General features: G+C 40.2%; 1 protein-coding gene across 1 annotated transcript in view; it reads right to left on the bottom strand.

The window, feature by feature from the left end:
* Positions 1–20,228, bottom strand: part of LOC129767727 (sushi, von Willebrand factor type A, EGF and pentraxin domain-containing protein 1) — a 152,437-nt gene that overhangs the window by 20,845 nt on the left and 111,364 nt on the right. Inside the window, exons 3-6 of the mRNA XM_055768887.1 lie at positions 7,755–8,324; positions 7,536–7,688; positions 6,864–7,190; positions 7–537 (exon numbers count right to left, since the gene is read on the bottom strand). Of these exons, the coding sequence (XP_055624862.1) occupies positions 7–537; positions 6,864–7,190; positions 7,536–7,688; positions 7,755–8,324 (1,581 nt within the window). The remainder of the gene's footprint in view (positions 1–6; positions 538–6,863; positions 7,191–7,535; positions 7,689–7,754; positions 8,325–20,228) is intronic.

Here is a 20,228-nt window from a genome sequence, read left to right as displayed (position 1 = left end):
ACTTACGCTCGCAAGCCGGGGCATTACCGGACCACTTGCCGTCCTTCGTACAGAACAGTTCCTGTGGTCCAACCAGCCAGTAATCGTCGTCGCAGAAGTATCGCACAACCGATCCCACCGTGGTGGAGTCATTAACCAGCAGCATGTTGCCACGATCCGGCCGGGCAGGCATTCCACAGTCCACGAATCGACAGACCGGTATTTTACCCGTCCAGTTTCCTCCCAAACCACACGAGAGAACCGACTCCCCGATCAGGACAAAGCCATAATCGCAGGAGTATACCGCAGTGGAGCCGGCACGGCGTCCCGACACCTTGATGCTACCTCCCGTAATCGCCGGAGGCTCCGGACACCAATCAACCAAACACTTGGGCTCCGATCCGGACCATCCCTCCAGCGTGCAGGTTCGATTTTCATTCCCGATGAGGGTGTAATTCTCGTGACATGTGTAGGTCGCCTGCACTCCGAAGCTGGTGCGCTTTTCCGACAGGACAATAGCTCCATGTTCGATGCTCTGCAGTGGGCCGCAATCCACGTCTGAAATTATGAACAAATTTAGTCGGATGACCATCTAATGTAGCTATATTACATTAAGATTTTGTATATTTTTAAATGCTTGTGCTCTCAGAGCTAGACTGCCGTTCTACGCATAGTTCATGTTACTTTTTAACAGTTTTCACTTTTCTTCTTATTCTTTCTTTGTTTTTAAGAGGCTTTAAACTTTGCAGTTCATTCGCCTCTAGCACTTTTCTTCATAAAACTATATTTTTATGCTGTGCTGAAAAAAAAAACCCAGTGTGTTGCTAAACCGAAATGCTTAAATCTTCTGGTAGACAAATATGCTAGAAAACTTTGAATGCATTTTTCTCAGTTGCTGATTTTGGAACATGGAACATGATGTGCTTAAAATTTATCGTGATACAGATAAGGTGGCTCAATAGAACACTAAAATCAAGAGCTAAGGTTCGATTCAGTTGGAATCCGAAATTACTGTTTATTTTATGGCGACGATCGTAGTAGGCGTATTTAAAATTGTTTAGACGACCTGTATCTATCGACGGTAAAAAAACCTGGTGATCCGTTTTGTTTTGAAAAAGTTGTACAGGATGGAAGCCGAGAGAAGAAATTTGAATTTGGACATCCACATTAAGAATTCGGCGAGGTCGCGAAATCGTCGAATATGACTAAATCGACCGTGTATGATGTGCTGAAACGTTCCCGTGAAAACACGGGACTCTCGGACTACGACATCGCTAAGAAACACAACTCTAACCATTGTACCATGCGGAGAATTCATATGTGAGACAGTTATCGTAATTGACGAATTTGCGCAAAGCTGAATCAGCTCATGCGACAACTACATTCGAGCTCAGAACCACAAAAGTGATGATGTTTGCTTATTCTACGTACTGAAAAGCAAGATTATATCGTTATTATTCATTTTATTTCTATTTATATTCATTTCAACCATTAAATGTCGTCAGTATATGGTAAGAATGCTAGGGCTTTGTATATTTACGATGGTTTCAACACGCGAGTGGACCAGTCATTGATAATCTTCGAAAATTTTCAGTTTGATAATGCATACAGGTTATGAATATTGTGGATAATGGTGATGAAATCGATATCATATTAAGTTGGATGATATCATTGATAATGTAAGGGCCGATACGAGGAGGATTTGCAGTATTTTTAGCGCAACACATGCTATTCATCGTTTACCTAGTTGAACAAAATTGATGTTATAACACTTATACCCAGCCATTCTTCAAAATATATATACCACATTGTAAAATGGTGATTTTCTAACCTTTTCAGTGTAGAAAGAATACGTGAAATCGGGAAATTTGATGATAAATTCTAGAAAATTTGAACGAATTCCATACAAAAAAAAAACAAAACATCATCATTTTACTCGCTGCGCCATCTGGTTGTAAATCCAACGTAAATTCGTCAATTGCCATGCCTGCAAGCAACCAAACAGAACTCATTATGCGGGCGCTACACGATTCGTCCAACGTTTCACTCGAATGTTGGACTCAAACATTTGACTCGATGAATCGACAAATGTTGTGACGAATGTGCTGCTACACGGTGAAGTGAATGTTCGATTCAATGCAATCGGTCCAAACAATCGGCGAGCATTTGGATCGAATGTTTATTGTTTTTATTTACCATCAAAAACGTTAGGAAACTGGATGCCGATGCGAGTATTGAACTTGCTGCCGTAGCAATTGTACTGATATCGGACTGTAAATTAAAAATGCTTGAACTCAACATTATTAAACTGCAATATTTTGCCGAATATTTTGAATTTTATGAACCAATTTCATAGTTCCTTCATCTAAAACTTGTGAACAAACCAATCTGTCAAAGATAGATTCAGACGAATCGTGTAGCGGTGTATCGAATGTCATCGAGTGTCGAATCAATGAATGACAAAAATTCTTTGACTCGTGCCACTCGCGTTGGAAGGTAATCCACAACGAACGGATTACCTTCCAACGTGAATATTCGACGCTCGACATTGGAGGCTCATAGCTCGTCAGTCGACTACACGATGCGTCGAATCATCGAGCGTCCAGCATTCGAGGGTGTTCGTAGCATAGTTTAGCGCTGGCTTTAGCAAAACCTGGTGGCCGAAAGATACGCTCGAAAATTGTACAACAGGACTATGACAAAGTAGGGAGGATGCATGCTGTGGGATGATGAAACTCCCAGGCCTGAATTTCGATAAGACCATTGCTAGAGGGATGCCTTCGTTGATGAATTTTCCAGGAAGTTCTTGTTTTGGCAAGGGATTTGCAGCTGTGGACAGAAAACCAAGATACTCATCACAAACAAGACAATGGACTTAAAAATGTATAGGAAAGAATGTCTGCAGAAAAGTCTCCTTCCCTTTATTAACACATTGCGGACCGCTCACGAGATTTCTCGTGTTTCGCGTTTCGTCTGTTACGGATGGATTACGAAATAACCCGTGTTTTCTACACTTGAAGGTTAAATCCTTGGTTTACCAAGAATCTAACAAAGCCTACCGATGGTTTGCCTTCGTCTCATTCACATCGAAGTAAACGATCTCATTCGTGGAATCCGAACTAATGAAGCATTCAAGTTGCCCCAAAACGTGCGGTCCTTAATGTGTTAAGGGGGTAGTACACTAAGGAAACTTGAAAAAATAAAAGAAAAATATTTTGGCCTAGAATGTCCTACTTTACTGTAGTCTTTATCCCAGGTTTGTCCGATGCTCCGTTCCAAAGTTACAAGTGGGAGTTCTACCTCCGGAACGGTCCATCCGATTTTGATGAAATAGTTTTTCCCAGATTCGCCACTAAATTTCATGTCATAGTACATAGGATTTTTTGGATATTTTGAAAAACAAAAATCTTGGTGAACGTTTTTGTCTCGATTTTTGAGGCAAAAAAGCAACTTTTTTACAAAAAATGTTGCCATTTCGTCAAAAATCAATATAATGAGAAAAAAATTCTACGTATGATGACAGGAAATATATTTTCAAGATTACATAAAAAATCATTGGTTGAAATCAGCCCACTAGAAAAACTTTTAGAACTCCCACCAGTTCACAAGGTTTTGGCTGCAAGGGTTCAACAAACCGGTTGCGGCTATTCAGGGGCCAGTCCAATTGACACCCATTTATTTTCTGTTTGTTCAGTAATATATGCCTAATAAAACTGTGATATAAGATTAATCATAGTAATTTATTTTCACGTTGAAAAAAATCGCGAAAATCACATACTTTTTATGATGTTTAGTACACCCCCTTAAAACTCACAAAATATGAACAGATCGTAGAATAAACTGGTCGCTAAGGTTGACTAACAGAGTGTCCAAGCTTTGATGGAGGATATCCAAAGAAAAATAAGAACATTCATCAAAACTAAAACGGACAAGGTTGCTTAAACTAACTGGAGCTACAACATTGTCGAACTACGTTAATCTCTATCTATAAAGATTAGAAAATTAGATTTTTTATTTCATCGAAAATATTTCACTATTTTTCTCTTATTTTTTTCACAATTTTTCTCTCTATCTTTCTTTCACTATTTTTTCTTTCTCTTTCACCATTTTCCTCTCTCTCTGTCACTTTTTTTCTCTCTTTTTCACTATTTTTCTCTCTCTCTCTCTTTCAGTATTTTTCTCTCTCTTTCACTATTTCTTTCTCTCTCTCTTTTACTATTTCTCTCTTTCACTATTTTCTCTCTCTCTCTCTCTCTCTCTTTTCACTATTTTTCTCTCTCTCTTTCTCTCTTTCACTATTTTTTTCTCTCTTTTTCACTATTTTTCTCTGTCTCTTTCACTATTTTTGTCTCTCTTTCACTATTTCTCTCTCAGTCAATATTTCTCTCTTTCACTATTTTCTCTCTCTCTCTTTTCACTATTTTTCTCTCTCCCTCTCTTTCACTATTTTTCTCTCTCTATTTCACTATTTATCTCTCTCTCTCTTTCACTATTTCTCTCTTCCTCTCTTTCACTATTTTTCACTATTAATACGAACATTCATCAAAACTGAAACGGTCAAGGTTGTTAAAACTAACTAGAGCTACAACATTGTCGTACTACGTTAACCTCTATCTATAAAGATAAGAAAATTCGATTTTTTATTTCATCGAAAATATTTCACTATTTTTCTCTTACTTTTTTCACAATTTTTCTCTCTATCTTTTTTTCACTATTTTTTTTCTCTTTCACCATTTTCCTCTCTCTCTCTCTTACTATTTTTTCTCTCTTTCTTTCACTATTTTTCTCTCTCTCTCTCTTTCACTATTTTTCGCTCTTTTTCACTATTTTTCTATCTCTCTTTCACTATTTTTGCCTCTCTCTTTCAGTATTTTTCTCTCTCTTTCACTATTTCTTTCTCTCTCTCTCTCTTTTTCTCTTTCACTATTTTCTCTCTCTCTCTTTTCACTATTTTTCTTTCTCTCTCTCTTTTCACTATTTTTCTCCCTCCCTCTCTTTCACTATTTTTCTTTCTCTCTATCACTATTTCTCTCTCTTTCTCTCTTTCACTATTTTTTTCTCTCTTTTTCACTATTTTTCTCTCTCTTTCACAATTTCTCTCTCTCTCTCTCACTATTTCTCTCTTTCACCATTTTCTCTCTCTCTCTCTTTTCAATATTTTTCTCTCTCCCTCTCTTTCACTATTCTTCTCTCTCTCTCTCTTTCACTGTTTTTCTCTCTCTATTTCACTATTTATGTCTCTCTATTTCACTATTTATCTCTCTCTCTCTTCCACTATTTCTCTCTCTATCTTTCACTATTTCTCTCTTTCTCTCTTTCACTATTTTCTCTCTCTCTCTCTTTCACTATTTTGCTCTCTCCCTCTCTTTCATTATTTTTCTCTCTCTCTCTTTCACTATTTTACTCTCTCTTTCACTATTTTTCTTTCTCTCTTTCACTATCTATTTTTCTCTCTTTCTCTCTTTTTTTCTCTCTCTCCCTTCTCCTTTTTTTCTCTCTTTTTCACTCTTTTTTACCTTTTTCTCTTTTTTTTTCCTCTTTCTCTCTCTGATGTGTAAATTTTGATATGTTGATATCATGCGGATGGACAATACGTATTTTGGCCGGATAAAGCTTCATCGCATTGCGCCAAAAACAAAACAAAATCGTTCCATTTGTATCCAAAAACTTCAACCCGACAAATCGCCCAATTGAAGCGTCGCGCCCAATTGAAGAATTTCGCGTAACTATGTAACAAATGTAAACAAATCGAGTTAATGGATGCACGCTAATAGTCTTCAATCATTGAATGTATTACAAAAACAATCGTTCACGTATCTACTTTCTTCATCTTTCTATCGCCGATACAAAAAATATCCAATGTACAGATTCGGATTTTAAGCACCCGGCTGTTACTTCGGACGCCACTTTCCTCCGATGCCCGAAACGTCCGAAGTAACAAAGCAGTCGAAACAACACGAAGTCGTACTTCGGTCGTTTTGAGTTTTTGTTTCTTACAGTAGTTGTTATCGATTTCAGTTCAATTCAACGGGTGATAACAATAATAATCTGTCTTTAGAACGAAATGCTGATTTTTGGATTGTTGTTTAGTAGTTAGTTTCAAATTCTTATCGTGCAACGTAATATGTCCAATGTGCAAACGCGGGCAGTCAAAACGTCCAATGTAACATTTTCGCTCCTTGGCTTCAACTTTAAACTCAAATCACGGAACAACAGCTACGATTGGTTTTGGAGAGCTATTCTTGATCGCTAGTGGTGAGAGGAGCGATAAAGATCGATAACTTTTAAGACAATTCGCGGAATAATGTTCGGGTCTTCAACTACGTTTTTCTCGAGTTGACGAAAATGTTACATTGGACCTTTTCAAAAGTTACGCGAGAATTCTTTGAGATTTAGAGTTCCTGGGTGTACAAAAACAACTGGAGAGCCACGAATTGTAAACAGTTCATTGGTAAAATCAAGAAATGCAGCTGCTTACGGACAGTTTTCAAATGTTCAGATCTTCTCCAAGTATATGTGACTTTTTTTTTGACAGTTTGAGAAATTCAAAAATTCTAGTTGCCACCACAAACATGAACAGAGATTGAAACGTCTTTCTGCGACATTTGCACGTGGGACAAATCATGAATACGCTGTCACTTCGTCATGGTGCAACTTTCAAACTAAGAAAATCGTCTTTTTTTACTCGTAGCCTATTATTATATGAATTATAGAACACATGCATGCAAAGAAAATCAAAGCATATGGCGTATCGAACGACCACTTTGAAAAAAGGTACTGATTTAGAATATCACACATTATTACATTTAAAAATTTGGCTAAATTATATACAAGTGCCTTCGCATTATTCACTATAACCATGAATCTTAAACAACAAAACTCACATTTACAGGTCGGGGGCCGTCCGCTCCAGATCCCGGAAGCCTGACAGAACCGCTGGCCATCCCCGATCAGCGAGTGACCAACCGGACAGGTGTAATTTATCCGCGCGCCGATCGTGAAGTTCCGCCCGACGATCGTGGTGTTGACGAGCGCTTCCGGTGAGCCACAGCTCAGCGGACTGTGCTGGCAGATGAAGTTCAGATAGTCGAGATTGCAGCCGACGTCGTTCCACAGCCAACTTCGGCCGCCATCCAGCACGACACAGTTTTGCTCCCCGTTGTAGTTGTTCGGTTGATCTTTGCCCCAGGTTGGCTTCAGCACCGTATCTCCTGCCGGAGGAGATAACAACGGAGGGGAGAGATAGACGAGAAAAAAGATGATTTAATAAGAGCCCCTGTTTAGCATGTTTAGCATTTCAATTGTTCCATTGAAAAGCGCCCCGACGAAGGCAACTCATTCTTCGCAGGCCAAACTCCTCATATGTGGATCCACCGCCTCAGATGGTGGGAAAAATTCTCATCCATTGTTCCGCGGCGGGCTCATGTGCGATCGATTGGTGTGCCCTCGAAAGGGAAACCGAGATGAGCCCGAAAATAGCTGTTGCGCTTGTGCACAGCTAGCGTAGATTGTGTGCAAATTCGGTTCCCACATTTGAGTGCTCTAACGGGTCTTACCATTCACCCACTTCCAGGTGCGGGCCGTAATGCCTGGATCTTTCTGCGCACCGATCCAAACCAGCTGCGTCCGCAGATCGGTCTTCCGTCGCTCCAGCTCGGATATGATGTAATCGGTAGTCGCTCCGCGGAAGTCGTGGATCAAATCGCCACCTGGAAACGAACAACGGAGATGTAGAGAAAGCTTGGCCCCCATTATTTTCAGAACAGGACACTTACCGTGCGACTGGCAAACCTGCCGTGCCTTATCGAAACTCTCCCCTCGGGTGATGTGAAACTCGTAGCATGTCTTAGCGAACGTGGTTAGAACCGTGTCCGCGTTGAGGTTCGGTGCTGCGCACCGATCCGGCGAAAACTCATCGTTCGAGAACACCTCGACCTCACACAAGCTCAGGCTGCTCTCGACACCCACCAGCTGGATCGTTACGAACTGTCCGATCAGGGGTCTCGCACAGGTGAAACTCTTCGTAGTTCCCTCGTCCATCGTACCCGGATACCAGGCACACAGTGGATTCCGCTGCAGATCCGAGCTGCTGTTACCCACCCGGATCTCCAAATCCTGAAGCGGCTGATGGCCGCAACAACCACGCGTAGTGATCCTCACAACCCGTACCGCCTCCGGTGTCAACAGATCTACCCGCCACCAGGGCGAGGCTTCTTTCTGGGTTTCAGAGCACTGCTGCCCGTCCGGGTTCTGGTTGCCCGGCTTGCCATCGTTGGCGAACCCCGCCGGACCGGAACGGGTGGCGGACGATTGATTCACCGGTTTGCGGTACGCCACGTTGGTGCCTGTGATTGAAAAGAAGATCGATTAGCTGTAGAATACATTGAGTTCGTTGGCGATCGAAACGATAGCAAATAGCGGCCGTCCGATCGATCATGCATGTTAATTTTCTACACCCAATTCAAGTGAGCCGCTGCCGGTCGGTCACCGTCAGGTTTCGTTTTATTGTCGCGTTCACAGTTTTCACCATCCACATTGAACTAGACCAAGGATTTGAAAACGACCTTTGCTGAGGGCTCAATGTGGAATGTTTCGTGTCATCGTTGCAACGATCTTCTACTTCTATCTAGAACACTTAGCTGAGCGAGAGAGATAGCGGAATGCCACGATAGGGAATTTATAATTCAAACAGTGATCACGCTAATTCTTCCAAACAATGAATGGATGGCAGAGCACGCGATTGTGCAATTTCACTCCCTGACCCGCTGTTGAAGTTTTATGAGGGCGCTTCTAAGAAGGTAGGCATTTTTGTATATTGCACAATTCATAGCTGCGAAATGCTGGTAATTTATTCCTATGAATAATAAGGGAAGACGGCCCTGATCGACCTCCTCAATTGCAACGGCCATTCAGGTTTTTTAATGAACTTCAAGGGAAAAAAGTTGATGGGTCTGAGCCTAGGGGCACGGACGAGATCTTGACATAGGACTGTGATTGTGTGTAGTAATTGCATTTAAATTGAGTTTTTCATTGTTCAAAATCTGTCTTTTTTCTCCTTTGATACATCAAATGGATGCCCTGGAAAAACCGTTTCTTGTATGTACTTGTATCCTTTAAAGTGAAGGTGGAAGCTAGCCATTGTAGTAGTATGGGTAAACCCACGTGTAAAAATGGGGTAATAGTGTTTGTGAGAGACTAGCAAAGCACACGTAAATAGATCAATTCTCGCGTAACTTTTGAAAAGGTCCTATGTAACAAATGTAAACAAATCGAGTTAATGGATGCACGCTATTAGTTTTCAATCATTGAATGTATTACAAAAACAATCGTTCACGTATCTATCTTCTTCATCTTTTTGTCGCCGATACAAAAAATATCCAATGTACAGATTCGAATTTTAAGCGCCCGGCTGTTACTTCGGACGCCACTTTCCTCCGACGGCCGAAACGTCCGAAGTAACAAAGCAGTCAAAACAACTCGCAGTCGTACTTCGGTCGTTTTGGAATTTGTTTCTTACAGGTGTTGTTATCGATTTCAGTCCAATTCAACGAGTGATAACAATAAAAATCAGTCTTTAGAACGAAATGCTGATATTTGGATTGTTGTTTATTAGTTAGTTTCAAATTTTTATAGTGCAACGTAATATGTCCAATGTGCGGGCAGTCAAAACGTCCAATGTAACATTTTTCGCTCCGAGGCTTCAACCTTAATCTCAAATCACGGAACAATAGTTACGATTGGTTTTACGAAGTTATTCGTGACAGCTAGTGGTGAAAACAGTGATAAAGATTGATAGCTTTTAAGACAATTCGCGAAATAATGTTCGGGTCTTCAACTACGTTTTTCTCGAGTTGGCGAAAATGTTACATTGGACCTTTTCAAAAGTTACGCGAGTATTCACTTATCAGACTGTGTGGCGCGTCGTTCACACGAGTCTTTGAATACATTTGAAAAAAAAATAACAATTCAATACTAAAGTAAAATGTATGAACGATATGTTCCGATGAACAATTGCGAATATAAATATATATATATATATATATATATATATATATATATATATATATATATATATATATATATATATATATATATATATAATTGTTCATCGGAACATATCATTCATACATTTTATAATTCTGATTATCATAATTCTGATTATACCGAGCGTAACATGAGCAAATTTATTACACATGCGAATTAGGGCTTTTTGGGTATTAACAAGATCTTCCGCATAGTAACTCGTTGTTGATAATTCCTTGATATTTTCCTTCGTTGATCGTATTGTTTCCACATTTTCACATTGGATAGCCTTAACCCTTCTCTTCGTCGAGGCATTTTGATTGAATGTAATACTTTTCCGTTTAATATTTTTGAAAGCATAGGCAGCCGTGGCAGTGTTCCGAACTCTGCAATACAATTTGCTTAGCCAATGTTAAAGTTGCTAAAACTTACATTATAGACCCATCAAACGTAAAAATGATAATTGTATTGATATCAACACAATTTTATTCTATTGATTTTCATGACATGAAACGCTATGACTCAGGAATAACATTTTATTGAGTGATTTTGATAGCTGTTTCGATGATGTTGTCTGGCATCAGTGTTGAAAAAATAACGATCCTTTCACCAATACAAACCAAACCATTGCCGAAGATTGAAAAATGAAAATATAGCTTTCAGAGCACAAGCTCGAGTTTTCCGACGTTTTTCACTATACAGTGCGACAGCAGATGAAAATTTAATAACTTGTGAGTAATCGATTAGAGTTTGGTTGATATTACTTGATGGAAAGTGTGCGAAAACGATCATTTTCTTCTCAATGTTTCGCAAAATTATTGATTTTCGGGCGAGGGGTGAGGGGGAGAGATGAAAGAAATGAGCGCCATTGTGGCAGCCATTTGTGGCTAGCGGGTTAGATGACATAACGTGGTAGAATTCGGTACCGCATTCTGTTCAAAAATGTACACAAAAATACCATTAAAGCCATTACTACCCTTTTTTTCTGTTTATTCAATCATGCAGAAGAAGACAAAGAGTCATCATGTATCATTTTCAAACACAAACATGACTACAAAAATATTTTATAGATAAAAATAGCATTATCTCCTTCGTTACCGCCGTTGTCCGGAACATTCTTTGTAATAACTTTATAGCCCTGTAAGATCGCGACTACTCAAGCTATCAAAATCTGATTTACGTGGGTGTACCCTTTCGATCTTCTAAATCAGCAGCCATTTAAATTCATTTATTGCATAACCAAACAACATAATCGATATTATGACATCCTGGACCACAATTACACAAATTGTTAGTAGTGAGACCTACACGATAAAACATGAATTGAGCACAAATTGATTGGACAACATACAATATAATATAATATTGTATTAATGCCTATTATCGGTAAATGGAAAATAATTCGTTTTACGCATCAACTCACATTATGAGCTGACGCCCGAATTTAGGCAAAAAGATTGCTCGTTGCGTTGGGGATGAAGCGAGTGGATAGTGCAATCGAAATAAAACATACCCAAATCAATCGTCAAATTGTTAACTTTTTTTTACTATATTCACTGTTCATGTTTCTAGCAAAAAAAAATCTAGATAAATTTCCTGTCTAATGATATATAACACAACATATGTCGCAATAACCATTTTGAGTAATATGCGTTTGAAAACTCCTCAGAATGGTTACATTTTTCGTAGAGTGACCCCCCTATATAAAACTCAAAGATATAGTCCTATGTCAAAAACTACAAAAATATTCGTCAGCTGTTCGAATGAATATTCGAATTTGGAACGAAATCTCTCGGTGGGACGAAAATCCGGACAATTTGGTGGATTGATAGTGTGTTCAATTAAATCAATCTTGTTCTCTACCACATACCACAAAAAATCAACTTACGGGCAAATTTATCTGCGTAAACAAATTTGAACCTACCGGTAACACCCCCTTCACGCCGGCTATTTGTCCGAAATTCATTTTTACGTATGTTTCATCGCCCATCAAAATGCAATCCTTTGTACTTGGTCAACACTTGCTCGTCCAGCTTCCTTGCACGCATTTAGCGACCAGGTTTTGTCTCAGCGTCCTGTTGGGATGTTTGCTGTCATTGTGCTCGCCGTGAACTTTTGCCCCGATTCCCGCAAGGAGAGTCCAAGATTGTTGTCGTCGAATTGCTTCAACGACTTAGGTTGGTAACCAACCGTGTATAAAGTTTTCATGTTAGCGATTCGCTTCCACCAAGCAAATGAAATTACCCTCGACGACCCAATGGTTTCCTCCGGCAGTGAAGTTAAAAGTATCTGTCGGGCCCACAATTTATTCATTTATTTACTATGATTCTACATCCCATTGAGATTAGATCTGATTCACTACTTATTGGTTTATTGGAGAGACCCGGTCCATGGCTGCAGTTCTCCAACTCCCGGCTGCACCGATTCTTGCCAAGTCCTGCTCCACCTGGGCCAACCACCTCGCTCGATGGGATCCTTTTCTTCTTGTTCCTACAGGATTCGATGCGAACACCATCTTTGCAGGGCTGCTTTCCGTCAATCTTGCAACATGCTCTGCCCATCGCACTCGTCCAGCCTTGGCGACTTTCTGGATGCTGGGTTATCCGTAGAGTTGCGCCAGTTCGTGGTTCATTCTCCTTCTCCATACTCCGTTTTCCTGTATACCACCGTATATTTTGCAGAGCACTCAGCGTTCGAAAACACCAAGCGCTCTTCAAGCATCGTCCATGCTTCGTGCCCATAGAGAACAACCGATCGAATTAGGGATTTGTACATGGTACACTTCGTACGGGGTCGGAGTTTGTTGGACCTCAAGGATTTGCGGAGCCCATAGTAGGCACGACTTCCATTGACAATGCGCCTTCGGATTTCACGGCTGTTGTTGTTGTCAGTTGTTATCAACGAGCCAAGGTGGACAAATTCCTCTACCACCTCGAGCTCGTCGCCGTCGATCACAACTCTACAACCAAGAAGAACTCTGTTTCGATCAGTCCCTCCAGCTAGCATGTAGTTTGTCTTAGACGCATTGATCCCAAGCCCAATCAACCCTTCTTCGTGTTTCAGTCGGGTGTACAAGACTTCTACCGTCGCATGTGTTCTTCCGTCCACGTCGTCGGCGAAGCAGATAAACTGACTAGACTTGTTGAAAATCGTACCCCGCATGTTGACGCCCGCTCTCCGCATAACACTTTCCAGCGTCACGTTGAAGAGCAGAGAGGAGAGTCCATCGCCTTGTCGAAGCCCCCTGTGAGTCTCAAATGATTCCGACAGCTCACCTGAGATCCGCACACCGTTCATCGTTGTCTGAATCAGTCTTGTCAGCTTTCGGGGAAAGCCATGTTCGTCCATGATCCTCCATAGCTGTCGTCGGTCGATTGTATCATATGCGGCCTTGAAGTCAACGAAGATGTGGTGTGTAGGGACCTGGTACTCGCGGCACTTTTGGAGGATCTCTTACAGTGTAAAAATCTGGTCCGTCGTCGAGCAACCGAGCATGAATACGGCCTGATAACTTTCCGCAAATCTACTTACTATTGGCGATAGACGGCGGAAGAGGATCTGAGACAAAATTTTGTAGGCACCATTCAGGATTGTGGTGGCATGATAGTTCCCACAATCCAGCTTGTCGCTTTTTTTATGGATGGGGTAGATTACCCCGTCCTTCCACTCCTCCGGTAGCTGTTCTGTGTCCTAGATCCTGACTATCAACCGGTGCATACAATATACAAGTTTCCCCTTGAAGAGCTCCGCTACGAGGCCATCCTTATCAGCTACTTTGTGGTTCTTGAGCTGATTAATGGCCTCCTTAACTTCACCCATCGTCGGGGCTGGTACGTCGTCGTTGTTCATTGCACCGTTGTAGTCCTCCTCAACGCCGTCTTGGTGTACTGTCTGCGCGCTATTCAGGTGTTCATCCTAGTGCTGCCTCCACCTTTCAATCACCTCGCGTTCGTTCGTCAAGATGCCTCCTTCCTTGTTTCTGCACATTTCGGGTCGGGCCCACAAATACATTGAAGATTGCATTTTCTCGCAAAAATGGCTCACGAAAACACGCGAAACAAATTATTATTAGGCACAATTTTTGTAAAAAAAATGGGTGGGTTATATGGATGATATAACCGCAAGATTGACAAGGTATTGTATTGATTACATTATTGGTTGAATGAAACAATTTTCGAATTCAATTGAGTAATTTTGATGACCGTCCTTTTATGTTTGATATGATATCTAGAACTACCAAAGTATGCGAAGAGTTGTCAAACGATCATTGTATTTTACATTTCCCTTCGAAATTATTACATCTCTCATGTTTACGTAGTTCTCGAACCGCGAAAGTTCATTCACCTCTAGTATCTGAAATGACGATTTTCCCATGCTTCTCAGTTTAGAAGTACGTGTTAGGGAAACGTATTCCGGTCTGCGCAAAGACAAGCGTACTCACAACTTGTTTATATTTGCAAAGCGGATTCCCCAAGCAACTTGACTTTGAAGTCCGTGGTAGAAAACAGGAAGTGGGTTATATCTATGGTATAACCGCAAGGGTGACGTAGGACTATCGTTGATTTAGAGATCATTTGTTCGAAGTTGAATCTAAATCCATTCTGAATGAATGAATAAATGAATATTTGGGGGACTTCGAAAACGAGAGCGTTACGTTGGAGGCACAAGGTTTTATGCATCCAATATAGGATACGAAAAACCTTGTTCTGAAGAATAATCTTCAGAAGCTAACCTGCTAACTGTACTTGATTGACAAATCACAAACCCAAATGTAATATATGGATATTTTATGGATAGAAAACATTAAAATAAACTCTTTCACATGAATATATTTTGAAAATTCCCAGAGGAACTGGCAGATTATTTTCAGTAACGATTAGTTATTTCCACATTTTCCTCGATACTGGAAGCCCACCAGTGGTTAATACCAACTCGATAACCACCTGTTAATAGCACTTGATTGAAACATATTTGGTCACAGTGTTACATGGATAGAAAACATTAAATTAAACTCTTTCACATGAATATATTTTGAAAATTCCCAAAGGAACTGGCAGATTATTTTCCAGCAATGATTAGATCTTTCCGGAATTTTCTCGATGCTGAATGGCATCCTAACGGAAAGAGTTCTGCGCGTGTATGTGTCGATCCTTCGCCGTCCACCTCCTCCAGCACGTTAGGCAACGATGTTGCCTTGTCGATGTCCTCACGAAAAATGAATGTGTCTCACCACCAGAATATCGCTTAAGTATGCTTTTTGTATGTGATTGAATCGAGAGAAGGTGTGGTTTACGATGGCAATTTGGAAGGCAAACTAGAGGGGAATGAACTCTCTGAGTTCGGAACTTTCGGCGAATGAGCAATAATCGATTGCGGGCGCATACAATATTGGATACGGAAATATCCTACTGATGGGGAAGAATAATCTTCTGAAGCTATCCTGTTAATTGCGATTGATTGAAAAACCACAAAACCAAATGTATTTGGTCACAGTGTTACATGGATAGAAAACATTCAATTAAACTCTTTCACATGAATATATTTTGAAAATTCCCAAAGGAACTGGCAGATTATTTGCAGTAACGATTAGATATTTCCACATTTTCCTCGATACTGGAAGCCCACCAGTGGTTAATGCCAACTCGATAACCACCTGTTAATAGCCGCGCGTGTATGTGTGTGTAGCGATGTCTTCCCAGGGAACCGTTTGTGGCATCACTCTCCTCCTGATAGATTCCCTTCTGGCCTAGGGTGCACAAACAGGCTCTTGGTGACACCGTTCATCCGCGCTTTCATGATAAATAAAGAGCTTCACCGCAACAGCGACAACATGCTCCAATCGCTGTTCAATTAGAACTGAGTGGATTTCCGAGCGCCGCTCGCTTATATACCGATTGGTGATTTCAATAGCCTGTTTTGAAAGCAATTTTAAGACTATTGAAACAAGTTTTTGGATCAAAAAGTAACAAGTATATAACGCGTAGACATTTTATCTTTCGAATGAAGTGTTTATCATACCATTTCGTTCAGTTGTTTAGGAGCTATTAACGCTCAAAATCTCGGTCTCCGGCGTAACGCTTTCGTTTTCGAAACTTTGATTTTACACCCCGGTATAGAAATGAAAGACGTAGTCCTACGTCAAAAACACAGCTCGATAGGAAAACAAAAATAGGTGGGTTATATCTGTGATATTGGGCCTGATTACGAACGTCATATTCATATTTCACGGTGAAAACAGAATAAAATGCATACAAATTGCATACAATTCATTTTGTTTTCACCGTGAAGTGACGTTCGTGATCAGGCCCATTGTTTATCTCATGAAAAATAACATTTTATTGATTGTGACAGACGCGTAGAAATATTTCCTATAAATTGATGCAAACATCTTTCCGATCTATCAAGAAATGTTCGAGTTATAAGCATTCGAAATCTTTCAGTTTTTGACGTAGGATTACGTCTTTCGGGAACATATTGGGGTACAAATTGAAAATAAAAAATCGAGTACATCGTGAAAATTGTCCAATTTCAAACGCTTATTGCTCAGTCATTTCATGATGGATTGATGATATTTTTGCGTCAATCGATTTCGGCACTCCATAACAATTTTTGATATTGAATAAAATAATATATGTCATGAAACTAACTATCGAACAATTGAAAAATCTATCCTATCCTAACGGAAATATTCACTTCTAATTGGTTGAAATTGACGACACATGCGGCGGTTCCCTAAAATAGACATCAAAACCAAGCTGCCTGGGGGAAATCGGCATTGCAAATACATGAAAGTAGGGGGAACTTTTGTTTCCACCGAAATGTGTTCCCCAACAGAGACATCAAAACCAATGTGCCCGAGGGAAATCGACATTGCAAATATATGCAAGTAGTGATCCCCGATTTTGAAATTAATCGTTCATCAGCTAATCGAATAGTTTTCAGCAGTTTGTTATTCGATACAATTAATCGTTACACTGAGAGAAATAATTAGTTAGACTAATATTTTTCATTTTCTAGAAAGCCATATGGAATCAAAAAAGTGTTCATTCCGCCTGAAAATCAATTATTATCTTTTACGCTCCCCTCAAGTCGTAAACGAAGCTTAATTCGCGTTAACGGCATTGAGCATCGTTTACGAACTTAGGGGAGCATCAAAGATAATGATTGATTTTCAGGATAAAACTGCAGCGGCCGTACGAATTTTTCTCTCTGGGTTTAGATCGATTAATCGACGTAAATTATTCGTTCGCTTCGATTATTGGTTGTGCAGTATGCGTTCGATTAATAATGGATTTCTATAGGAGGTATTCAATTAACCGATTAATCGAGCGAATATCGGGGATCACTATATGCAAGCCGGGCGCATTTTTATACTGCAGTAGTAGGGTGAGTGATTTTAATTCTAGCAAATAAAATTTAAATTTGGAACATTAAAGTTGGTTGCTTCGTGAAATTTCATATCAATGATCGATCGTGTATTGTGAATTTTTAGCACAAGTGTAATTGTAAAATTGTATATGGTAGCAGTTGTGTTAAAAATGATTTGATATATGGAACGATTTATTTCAACACTTATAAAACAATTATAAAATTATAAAACAATTATAAAATTATAAAACAAAATTATCTTCTCCATTTCAAATATGTTTTTTCCATATTAAAATAACATGTTTTTACTGATGAGAAAAATTGATAATTGTGTTCGGTATTGGTAATTATCTTATATTACATTGGTGATTTTTTTTTCTTTATTTCATCCATACATAACACAGGAGGCATCCCATCTAGGGTCACAGAGGGCGGCTTTCATCATATCTCATTCCACTTCGGCATCTTCTATCTGATACGCACCATCCAACGACTGTTTACCATACTTCTGTCATCATAACTCGGTAAACACTGGTGGAGTGAACAAACAATACCCAACAACCAAACAAAATTGCCCTTTTCAGGGCCACCAAATCTTTATCAAAGAGTTTAACGATGTAATTCGTCAAATATATCAAAAATCAACAGATAGCCTAAGGGAATCCTACGTCAACTATGCGGTCGTGTCTCGGACACAACCTTCCTGTGACTTTTTTCCTACATGTTCTGTGTTTAGGTTTTCATTTTACCCCCATATACTCAGATTAGACGTAGTCCCACGTTAAAAAAAAAACTTGTTACACCTCTACAGTACTGGACAAAATAAAGTACCCCCCCTGTGATATTCTCAAACTTTCTTGATTTCGGTGAAATCTAAGGCAGATGGATATTCAAAGCTTTCTAACAAAAGACAATTCTGGTGTTTACTGGACTATAGGCTGCAAACCCGTTATCCTTCTTAAAGCTAAACATGGAAACAGAAGAAAACACATCTCTACTTATACATTTAGTTGTCCTCTATCCTAGTCTTCTTCAAATTTCTTCTGGTGTCATATATTAGGCTGTCAAAAAAGTCCTGCGGTATTTTTTTTGAATTTTCATTTGTTCATAAAATTAGTTACAATCATCTGTTTTAAGTCAAATATGCGCCGTTTTGTTCGATGACTTGTTCCCAACGAGATGCCAACTTCATAATACCCCTGTTATAGAAGCTCGCTTCCTTATTGGCAAAAAACTCGGATAGCCAATTTTCACAGGCCTCTTTTGTGGCTAACTTCTGACTACCTAGCTCGCTCGCCATTGACAAAAACAGGTGGTAGTCACTTGATGCAAGGTCCGGACTATACGGCGGATGCAAAATAACCTCCCATCCGGGAACTCGCGATGCTTCTGGCGCGTCACCAAAGAAGTGTGTGGCCTGGCGTTGTCCTGATGGAAGACAATGCGGCCTCTGTTTATCAAAGATGGCCTCTTCTTCATGAGTGCTACCTTCAAGCGGTCCAGTTGTTGGCAGTACAGGTCCAAATTGAGCGTTTGGCCATAGGGAAGCAGCTCATAATAGATTATTCCTTGACAATCCCACAAAACACACAGCAGAACCTTCCTGGCCGTTAATGAGGGCTTGGTCACCGTCTGAGCCGCTTCAGCGGTCTTCGACCACGACCGTTTGCGCTTCACGTTGTCGTAAGTGACCCACTTTTCATCGCCAGTCACCATCCGCTTTAGAAACGGGTTTTTTGTTGCGATTCACATGCGTCGATACGGTCAAAGATGTTTTTTGCGTCAACGTGTATGGCACCCATACATCGAGCTTCTTTGTGAATCCAAGCTTCTTCAAATGGTTAATAACGGTTTGATGACTTATCCCCAGCTCTTGGCCGATGCTACGGCTGCTACTATGCCGGTCTTTCTCGGCTAATTCAGCGATTTTGTCGCAATTTTCGACGACAGGCCTTCCGGAGCGTGGCGCATCTTCAACGACCTCTACACCAGAACGAAAACGTTGAAACCATCGTTGTGCGGTTGAAATGGAAACTGTATCGGGTCCATAAACTGCACAAATTTTATTGACAGCTTGAGATGCATTTTTGCCTTTGTCATAGTAGTACTGTAAAATATGTCGGATTTTCTCTTTATCTTTATTTATATCTTTATTCTCTATAACTCACTATAACTCACGAACGACTTAACCAAACAAAACACTGTCAAGGACTATAATATAGCACGCAAAAATACCTTTCCAAACAGCTATAGTATGACTCGATATAATGAATACAACTAGAACTACGCGCTTACAACGACACCTCGCGGAAATACCGCAGGACTTTTTTGACAGCCTAATATATGGAAATCACTTCTCGAAGCATGTTAAACTCACGCATGAATCTAGTTGTAGGTTCGTGCTGGGTATAGTTTCTGGTCCTCAGGGGTGGATCAAACACCCTCCGGCGGCGAGGAAAAACGAGGTTGGTAATTAAATTGATCCGTTCGTAGAGACACGGACTTCTTATCCGTTCGCTCAATACTTTACAGAAGAATGTGATGTGTGTCTGCTTCTGACAGTATCCAAGTCTACCAAACAGCAGAGATCCTCGTATACTGGCAGCTGTTCTCCTCTCCATGGTAGATTCCTCAGCGCAAACTTCAGGAACTGTTTTTTGTACACTCTCTAATCTTTGGATATGCAGATCGTATTGGGGTCGCCACACCACATTCAATCTTCAAAATTACATGGGGTTCAGTGAATTCTTGCCCAAAGCGACGGGTGAGAGGAAATAATTGCGGTGCTTCCTTGACTATTCGTTCTAGGTGGAAGTTAAACGTGAGAGAATAATCCATCGTCACGCATAAGTCTCGAA

Source organism: Toxorhynchites rutilus, chromosome 1, assembly GCF_029784135.1.
Source record: "Toxorhynchites rutilus septentrionalis strain SRP chromosome 1, ASM2978413v1, whole genome shotgun sequence".
In the NCBI taxonomy this organism is placed as follows: domain Eukaryota; kingdom Metazoa; phylum Arthropoda; class Insecta; order Diptera; family Culicidae; genus Toxorhynchites; species Toxorhynchites rutilus.
This window is presented reverse-complemented; position numbering and strand designations above follow the sequence as displayed.